General features: G+C 33.1%; 3 protein-coding genes across 3 annotated transcripts; 2 read left to right on the top strand and 1 right to left on the bottom strand.

Moving 5' to 3' along the window:
• Nucleotides 1-892: 892 nt before the first annotated feature.
• LOC120161611 (calreticulin-like) lies at nt 893-4229 on the top strand. Its single transcript, XM_039171833.1, has 14 exons — nt 893-1028; nt 1833-1940; nt 2022-2214; nt 2306-2564; nt 2663-2719; nt 2802-2849; nt 2920-3006; nt 3090-3147; nt 3249-3316; nt 3397-3492; nt 3572-3616; nt 3705-3734; nt 3821-3913; nt 3995-4229. The coding sequence occupies exons 1-14, from the start codon at nt 929-931 to the stop codon at nt 4004-4006; spliced, it is 1254 nt and encodes a 417-aa protein (XP_039027764.1). The 5' UTR covers nt 893-928; the 3' UTR covers nt 4007-4229.
• A 1663-nt stretch (nt 4230-5892) lies between these two features.
• Nucleotides 5893-6672, bottom strand: LOC120162138. Its single transcript, XM_039172317.1, has one exon. The coding sequence runs from the start codon at nt 6670-6672 to the stop codon at nt 5893-5895; it is 780 nt and encodes a 259-aa protein (XP_039028248.1).
• Nucleotides 6673-8545: 1873 nt separating this feature from the next.
• Nucleotides 8546-9478, top strand: LOC120161877 (GATA transcription factor 15-like). The gene is made up of 3 exons (XM_039172085.1): nt 8546-8657; nt 8749-8856; nt 9044-9478. The coding sequence occupies exons 1-3, from the start codon at nt 8631-8633 to the stop codon at nt 9440-9442; spliced, it is 534 nt and encodes a 177-aa protein (XP_039028016.1). The 5' UTR covers nt 8546-8630; the 3' UTR covers nt 9443-9478.
• The last annotated feature ends 613 nt before the right edge of the window (nt 9479-10091 follow it).

Here is a 10091-nt window from a genome sequence, read left to right as displayed (position 1 = left end):
AAAAAATATTTATTATAAATATCAAGTATAATAAATAATTATTTAATAATATAAATATAATATTATATATTATGACAATATAGTTTTTTTATTAAGTTAAGATGATTACAAAGTAATATATATTATAAATATTCTTGATCATTTGATAATAAATGTTCAACCACCCTTGCAATCGTTGGTGTTTGAACTCGTGACCTCTAAGAATAATAAAGATTATTTTATCTATTAAGATAAATTGGTTCGTGCTATGAAAATATAGTTTATTATATTATTATAATACTAAAAAATATAATATACTATTATTAAATTCATTAATAATATATTTTAATAATTAATACTTTTATTAAAATAATACTAAAATATTATATTAATATTAAATTTATATAATAATATTGTTTCAAATATTAATATTTGAAGTGACAATTTTAAAAAATAATTTATAGAAAATCAACTAATAAGTTATCTTTTAAAAAATATAAAGAAAATTATAAAAATTAATTACGTTAATAATTTATTTTCCAACAACCAAACACCAGTAAATAAAAAAAATATTTTGCAGATAATCACGGAAACAAACAGACAATTTGTGTTACTTTAAAACCGATGGATATCAGCCAATAATGAGCAGACACGAGGAAAGTAGTTTACAACTAAAATCAAAAATTTTAAATCGTAACTCCTTAAACCCCTAGCAAAATAAGCAAACCTTTTCCTACGTGTCATGCGAAACTTCTTCCCAATAGTATCGTGCCATGTCAATCCAATGACACTAACGAATGACATGTCTTCAGATAAGTCGTCCACGTCAAAACAGCATAATATCTCACTTTTAACTCGACCGCAGAAACCAGTGAATTCAACGAATATATATAGAGGAACCTACTCTCGGGCTCAGCTCTACTTTTTTCGCTCTTCGAAGAGGTCGGCCATGGCGATTCACAAACGATTACCAAATTTTGTCTCTCTGATTCTCCTCTCTCTCTTCGCCATCGCCTCTGCTGAGGTTTTCTTCGAAGAACGCTTCGAAGGTAAACCCTTTCTTTACTCCATTTCTCTCCGCTTTCTTTTCTAAATTTGTCCGTCCTATCTGAACCTTTAGATCGGCTTGTTTTTTGTCACTTGAATATGATTTTAAAATGTTTTAGCTTTCACTTTGGTCTATTTTTTACGAATCGGTGATTTTTATGCTTCATTTGGCAATCGAGTTGTTTTTATTTGTTTATTTACTCAAATGCTTGATTACCTTTAGAAATGCATTTCGTTCTAGTAGATTGGCTGATAATCTGATTTCTTAAGTTAGTTCTACATTTTTTTATGATAAAATTAGCGTTAGAAAAATGTAGTTTAATTGCGATAAGAAATGACGGTGAATGTTACAGTCACTAATGTTTGAATCGATCTTTAACTGTAGAGGATAATAAAAAGGAATGATGATTAATATATTGTCCTGCGGGTTTTTTTCTTCAAAATTTATTTATTCCTCATTTTTCATTGATAATTGCGAATCGGGTATTTGTTTATGTGAGATGAAAGATAAGGGGGTGAAAACGTTAGTTTTTATGAAAGTGAGAGGGAAATTGTTAAATGCTATTATCCTTTTTAGCTGCATCTATAGATATTATATTAGATTAAAGCAAAATGTGTACCAATTTAGCGTACTTTGCTTGTTACATTCATTAGATTCTGTATTCATTTTAACAAATGTGGGAGAACATATGAAAAGGAAGCCGCGTTTGCTTTAATTGTACGTATTTTATGTTTCGCAGTTTTCATACAGCTTTGATTGCAAACTTTTTTGGCTTATTTGCTTTTCTATTGTTGTGAAACTTTAGATGGATGGGAAAGTCGGTGGGTAAAATCTGACTGGAAGAAAGATGAGAACATGGCTGGGGAATGGAACTACACTTCTGGAAAATGGAATGGAGATCCTAATGACAAAGGTAACCTTCTGGAATCACTCATAACTTGTAGAAAAAGCCTATTTTTCAAGTTAGTTACTTCTGGCTCTGCATCCTGTACAGGTATTCAAACCAGCGAAGACTACCGGTTCTATGCCATTTCGGCTGAGTTCCCTGAAGTTAACAACAAGGACAAGACTCTAGTCTTCCAATTTTCTGTGAAGCATGAGCAAAAGCTTGACTGTGGTGGTGGCTACATGAAGTTGCTCAGTGGTGACATTGACCAGAAAAAATTTGGTGGTGATACCCCATACAGGTTGTCTCATGCCCTGTGTTCTAACCTATTCATATCTCTAATAGATATTATCGTTAGATTTACTGATTTTTTTTTCTTATATTGGTTGCAGCATCATGTTTGGGCCTGATATCTGTGGCTACAGCACCAAGAAAGTACATGCTATTCTTACCTACAACGGGACAAACCACTTGATCAAAAAGGAAGTTCCTTGTGAGACTGACCAACTCACTCATGTTTATACATTCATTCTTCGACCAGATGCTACCTACAGTATCCTTATTGACAATGTTGAGAAACAAACTGGTAGCTTGTACTCTGATTGGGATCTTCTCCCACCAAAGAAGATCAAGGATCCTGAGGCCAAGAAGGTACTTGGTCATACCCTATCTCAATTGTTATCTTTTTTGGTTTGTTTTTTTCTCGTATGCATTTTGAGTACAACATGACTACTTTGCATGATGGGCAGCCTGAAGATTGGGATGACAAGGAATACATCCCTGATCCTGAAGACAAAAAGGCAGAGGTAATAACATTCTCTTATGCTACATTATATGTACTGTCTGAAGATGAATAGGCAACTAACGTCTAGTGTTTTGGTATCACAGGGTTATGATGACATTCCCAAAGAAATTACTGATCCCGAGGCTAAGAAGGTAGTTATTTATTTCTTTTTAGAATGTCTTGTTTGAACTAAAATTTATTAATTAAAATCATCGACCCCAGCCCGAAGATTGGGATGATGAGGAAGATGGTGAATGGACAGCACCAACAATTCCCAACCCTGAGTACAAGGGCCCATGGAAGCCAAAGGTTTGTGAGATCCTTACCTAATTGCAACATATGGCATGGCTTTTGAGCTAGCAACTTGTAACAATTCTTCCTCTATTTTTCAGAAAATCAAGAACCCCAACTACAAGGGCAAGTGGAAGGCACCAATGATTGACAATCCAGGTCTTTTGCTTGCTCATTTCTGTTGTGCCTTTTTTTTCTTTTTACATTTAACTACGTAGTGTGATAGTTTATTTAATCATATGCTTTTCTATGGTCCATAGATTTCAAGGATGATCCAGATCTCTATGTTTTCCCTAACTTGAAGTATGTTGGTATTGAGTTGTGGCAGGTACCCTTTTGCCTACTATCATGTTATCATTGCGACTTATTTTATAACTATATAACGAGACAAACGTTTGTTTTTTGCAGGTGAAATCTGGAACAATGTTTGATAACATCTTAGTTGCCGATGACGTAGAGTATGCCAAGAAAGTAGCTGAAGAAACATGGGGCAAGCAGAAGGATGTATGTGAATCTTTGTATTTTATGTTCTCATAATTCTATTGTCATATTTGGCTGATTCCTGATGTAATTGGCTTTGCAGGCTGAGAAGGCAGCATTTGAGGAGGCTGAGAAAAAGGAGGAGGAGGTATTTTCTTGACTAGAGAAACATCTAGTTTCAGTATTACTTGTACTTGCTGTTTTTCCTTTCTAATTAATGGAAACATGATCTTCAGGAATCAAAGGATGACTCAGTTGATTCTGATGTAAGAATGCAACATACATTTTCAAAAATATGATTGTTCTGTTTGCTATTTTTTGGTTTTTTTTATTGTGTTACCCGTTTTTCCAGGCTGAGGATGAAGATGATGATGTCGATGACGCTGAAGGACACGAGTCTGATTCTGATACCAAATCAGACGATGAGGCCAAGGAAGATTTACATGTGAGTAATTATTCTGATGTCATGACCTAACTAATCAATTTCTTATATGTTTTTTGATCAATGATTGTGTTTTGTATGCAGGATGAGCTGTAGGGCAATTGATCACTGCTATTTTTCGCTGACAATTTGGTTTGGAGATAAAACCACTCTTGGCACTCTTAAATTTTCCAGTACCGCCCCCCCCCCCCACCAAAAAAAAAATAAGGGAATTGTAGTTTTAGGAGTTTCCAGTTAGAGGAAAAGGGAATTGAATGCTTCATGCAAATGAACTTTGACTGATGCTTCCCAAAATATGATTTACCTTTTTTTTCCTTTCTTTTATGGTATCCGGTAGCTTGAACTATTCAAATTCCGAACTTAGTCAATGCATGTCTCCAAAGATTGCTTATAAAAGGTTTTAATTTAATGGGGGAAATATCAGAAACTTTTAGGTTCTTGATTATTTCTCTTATTTTCACGTTCGAAATCAGGACTCACTTATGATCTTGAATTAATGTCGTTAATGAAGTTAAGAGGAATGAAAATGTCCTCGAGGACAAAGGCTGCAACATTTTTGGTACAAGTCACTGGCCAATCACTCTGACCCAGTGATGTTAATTCATGTGATTATTATTACTATTATTATTCCATTGCTAGAAACACGTAAAAAGTTGCCCCCCTCCCTCTTCCGTTGCCACTTGTCTTTTGGAATCTGGATAAAGCTAAAGCTCTCGACTTAACTAGCATTTACACAGTTCCCCACTGTGCTCACTTCTTAAGCTGTCATCCTTTCTGTTCTGCAACACTAAATTATACTCTTTTTACGTAGTTTTAGTAAGGTTTTTTCTCATAAAATACATGATGAAAATTAATTATAAAGATGCTTTATTTCCTGAAAAATTGAATACAGTGAAAAGTTAAGAGAATAATAAAAAAGAAAATAAGATTTTTAATAGTTGAAATTTTCAAAGTGACAATTTGGATGAGATAATTGGAAAATAGATGAGTTACATTTATTGGATAAAAGGAGTAATCCGTATGGACGAGTTAGTGTTAGAAGTTGCATAGAAGAATTTGAAATTAAATGTCGTTACAATGTGCATTGTGCAACGTTAAATGCACGATGGTGAGCACGAAAGAAGGAAAAGCCCGGATAGAAAAAGCTAAAAAGAGCCCAAATCAAGTCATTGTCGCTTAATTTTCATCTCAATGCCTACCAACCAAAAGGACCCACTCCACACATTTTTCATTTAATTTTAAAGCTATTCATCTTAATCACCAATGACGTTATTAGTACTTCATTTTCAACACCACAATAGTTTATTAAAAAGTTTTTAAACCTTACAAGCAACATATTAACATATTTAAGCCTTATTTGAGAAAGTTAACACACAATGGACATTGATTTTGAAATTAACCAATATCTTCTGGTTTAAATATTTTTAAATTTTTATTTATTTTGATATTAAACAAATTAAATATGACCCTTATTTTTAAATTTAATTGCTAATTGAATCGTTATCAATTTCAAAATTAAATAAAAATTCTTAATCCACTAATTTTAAATTTTTACATTATTAACTTGATAACTATCTGTCAACTCTCATTTTATTACCATTTGTAGTTATTCAGTGAACTCTCGTCCTAATTATATCCATAGATGATATATATATATATATATATATATGTATGTGTGTGTGTATGAGAGAGAGAGAGAAACAAAAACATCATGTGCGTGTGATTTACGAAGTCGAATCAATAAGGAACAAACAAAAGCTTGCCGAGTTTTGTTTTGGATTGGTAGGTCATATATCATGTGTGATGTCAGTGATGTGATTGCTTCAATAATCTAACGGGAAAAAACAGGAAACCTTTGTTACCTTTTTTATAAACTCGCGTCTTACACAAATGGATCAATGATGGGAAGTCCTCTTCTAAATCATTGATCTTTGCAACATTTGTCAGATAAAAAATGATAGTTTTACAATTTTCCACGGCCCTTAATTAACTTGATTCAAAGCTCTAGACAGGCCATTCATGGCATTATAACTCCTTGAACTAAATCCCAAGCAGCCAAGCAAACCTTGCTTGTAAGGCAAGAATGTCTTCTTCCTAGTCTCTTCAGCTTGTGCTCTATTTGTAATGTAGAGCAACTCATGTGGCGATGGTGGAACCCTCCTTTTCCCTATCCCATTTACCGGTTTCTTCTTCGATTCACCACCTCCACTGGTTTTTGGCTTCTTTTCTTTTGCTTGAGAGAATGAAATTGTTGACCATAATTCATGATAATTGTTTCTGCTTCTTCCTTCGTTTTTTTCCCTTAGAAAATCTTTCAAGAAAATCCATCTCTTTGACCTTCTTCTCCCAGCTTTGTTGGTGTCACCTTTATTGCCCCTTAAATCTTCTTCGTCGTCTTCGTGTTCTAGATCCAGCAATGGATCCAAAACCTGAGGCCTTTCCAAATGAGTGGATAGCTTCATGGGTCTGATCTTTCCGTCGAAGAAAAGCTCATCGGCCGAGCCCGTGGAACCTGTTCGACCCGGCCCCGACGACTCGGAGAATTCGAAATCAGGAGAAGAGGGTTGGGTTGTTGATGACGACACCACTATTAAAGAACCAAGTGATGATGGCATTGCGAAATGCATAGGGCTAGACGGTGCACTGTAAAAGAAGCAGCCGTTGATGAACCCGGGACTTGGGACTTGGTCCGGGCGCCCGTCCAGGTCTTGAAGGCGCACTTGTGAAGGGTGTGGAGCTGGTGCTTTCGTAGTAGCCTTCATGGAGATGTTGAGTCTGGACATTTGGGGTTCGGGACTCCATTTCTTTTAGTCAGTGATTGGTGAGATACTTATTGTGAAATGTATGTAAATAGAATAAGATAGAAAATAAGCAAAGTGGGTGTGTTTCAGATTTGGTCATCTATGGGGTTTAAGTAGGGGAGCTTTATAAATTGTCAAATAACCCCCCGAAAGGTCAATTTGGACTAGCCATTTGTGTTTGTCCCTAATAAATGACTCTTGTAAAATACTAATTCATTAATTCAAGCGATATTATTATTTTATTTTATTTTTCGAATTAAAATTTTAAATTTAAATTTGATATATATTTCAGTAATATTGTTAGTAATTAATCTATTGATTAATTAACACGAATCAAATCACTTCAATGATTAAGAGATTTGTTATTATTACTTAAAGTTTCATGTCTATGCAAGAAGTTAATTTATGAGTTGATTTGATTTATAAAAACATTAATTAATTAAGATTGAAAAAATATTTCTTGTATTTGCCCTGAATTTATAAAAAATAATAATTAATTAAATTAAATCGAGCATTATAAATATTTGTTTTTAAGTTAATATTTTTATTCATAATATCAATATTTTTAAAAGAGATTGAACACTTTATAGAATCTAATCAATATTTATTTTAAGTAGGTGATTAGATTCTATACTCTAATTTAATATAATATAATTTGATTTGTATATATTTTATGTCATTAATATAAAATAACTTATTAAATATTCATAAGAAGAAATTTTGGAGGTTCAAAGGTGATAAAGAACAACCATGGGAGTATAGTATTGAGGTGACATCGGTTGAATTCATAAATACTACACACCTCTTCGAAAAATGTTGAAATTCAATTTTCCACCCAAAATTGATAACTCAGTGTCAATTAATAATCCCATGCTTATAAGCGTGAATACTAGTATAAATGTAGATTCCAAATTTTTGTGCAGAAAACAAAAACATAGAAAAATCATAAATTTAGGGTCAAATTTCTATAATTTTATCATTCAATAAATTAAAAATTTGTTCGGTTTACGCCCTTAATTTTGAAACTGTGGTGCAAGTTACCCAGACTCATTTTTGTGTTATTAAAAGTTTGTGACATTCTACGAAAATATCACATGACACATGATATGTATTAAGTTATTTTTGTAGAAAAAATAATTAAAAATATTTTAAAGAACAATCAAGAAAATATTTTAAATCGTTGAGAAATTTCTCTTGTATTAAATTTGATTGATATTTGTATAATTTCTAAACTAATAATTGCATCGCTTTGTTGAATTCTAGAGATTTATGAAAAGACTGAAAATTCTCGAGACATTTGCTCGAGGAGGAAGACTGAAAAAAGGTATAGTGTTTAGAAATATTTTACAGTAAATCAAGGAGTCAGAAAGACAGAGCGAGTGTTAATGATAGAAATTACAAATTAAAAGTTAATGACATAGACTAATATTTAAAAAAAAAATTATGATCATCGTTTAGATGAGGATGAAAATTTTAAAAAATGATTAAATTAAAGTACATGACTAAATTCATAATTTATGCATATCAGAAAGGTTAATCATAAAATTTCACCTAAAACTTACCCCCTCCTGCCTGTTGACACGTGGATATTGCCCTCCTCAAAAATATTTTGGCGGGTGTTTCCGTAGTATTTTCATTTTCACCAAGAACGGCGGCGGCGCTGCTTCGCTATTAGCAAGGTCATTATCGTCTTTTCATTAATCTCTGTCTAGGGTTTTTGTATCTATCCATATCGGCTCTATTCTCCCGCTGGCTTTCTTTTCATTTTCGAATGTTTTTTTTCTTCCTTTTTACCTATGTTCATCACCGAAGCATCTCTTTCCTTTTGGGGAGCTTCGGTTTTGATGTCTTAAGTTTATTTTTTCATTTCCTCTGTTTTCTTTCCCGCTGGTTAATGAATCTCTTTCTACACATGCATCATGGGTGTATTGGATCTGAAATCAAAGGTTGATTGAAAACAACAACACTCAACTTCAATTTAAAGGCTTCTTCTTCTTCTTCTTTTAAATTCTGATTTGATTGGTGTTTATGATTCAGGAATCATTGGATGAAGATGCTGCAATGAGGGAGACTATCAAGAAGTTTTGTACTGATTGCAAAACCACAAAGACCCCTCTTTGGAGAGGTGGCCCTGCTGGCCCCAAGGTATTATCAATCATTTCAACTTTCCATTTCACCAATTCCTTAATCTTTTTTTCTCTCTAAAAAATTTGGGTTTATTTAGTGTCTTCTTTAGTACCATTTACTGGGTTTATCCCTAAATCCTTTTCTCATCTGCTTTTTGAAGTGTCGACGGCTTATGATTGATGGGTTTTTTTTTTGGTAATTTCAGACCTTATGCAATGCATGTGGGATAAAATATAAAAAGAAAAGAAGAGCAATTTTGGGTTTGAACAAAGGGTCAGAGAATAAGAAAGTAAAATGGCATTCATCATCATCATCCAGCACCATCACAACAAGCTCAGCTTCTACTCCTACAACAAATAATATCGCTGTTGATGATAATGATGATGATGACATGAAGCCTAGTGGCAAATTTAGTGAGTTGTGTGAGCCATTGAAGATCAGATTAATTGCTTTGGGCAGTGAAGTTCTGTTGCAAAGATCATCATCATCGTTAACATGGATGGTGAAGAAGCAGAGGTGTCAAAGAAGAAGGAAGTTAGGAGAGGAAGAAGAAAATGCTGCTGTTTCTTTGATGGCTTTGTCCTATGGCTTAGTTTTTGCGTGAAAAACAAATTAGAGACGGAGACAATGTTGAAACCCCCAAAACAAAACCCTAACCCATAAAACTCCCTGTGCTTTTTTATAATGCCATAGTTCTTGACGGCTGTTTTATGTTGTTTTTTCTTTTCTTGGAGAATTGAAGGGGAAGTAAGCTAGAAAAATGGAGTCTAACAGGAGTGATGGGGTGATGGCTCAATCATTTGTGTAAATAGCAGTTTTCAGAATTAATTGACAATGAAATTCGTTTAAGGTTCAATGATGAGTTATAGTTTATCTACTTGCATTGGTGTCTCTAATAGATATTTTGTATCATCATAATTCTGACATTATCCTATCTTTCGAGGATAGGATTCTAACATTCATTTGTTTAATGAAACTTCTTTTTGAATCAAGTCATGACTCATTCATTGTTCATGTAATGTTTCAAAATTTGAAGTTAAAATTTTGTGTTTTGATTGGAGCTGAGATGAATCAAATAATAAATTCATTTAATGAATATGAGTTAAATATTGTTGTGACGAGATATGGACAAATATGAACGTACCATGTAGTTTTAAGGGCAAATTATGTAGTTAATCATTCAACTATCATTTCGGTTATGTTTTAATTATCTAATTATTTTTTTAAAAAATATCATTAACGTTATGTTTTGG

This window comes from Hibiscus syriacus, unplaced genomic scaffold (assembly GCF_006381635.1).
Source record: "Hibiscus syriacus cultivar Baekdansim isolate YM2019G1 unplaced genomic scaffold, ASM638163v2 tig00111402_pilon, whole genome shotgun sequence".
Classification (NCBI taxonomy): Eukaryota; Viridiplantae; Streptophyta; class Magnoliopsida; order Malvales; family Malvaceae; genus Hibiscus; species Hibiscus syriacus.
Note: the sequence above shows the minus strand (reverse complement) of the source record. Positions and strands in the feature narration are given on the sequence as shown.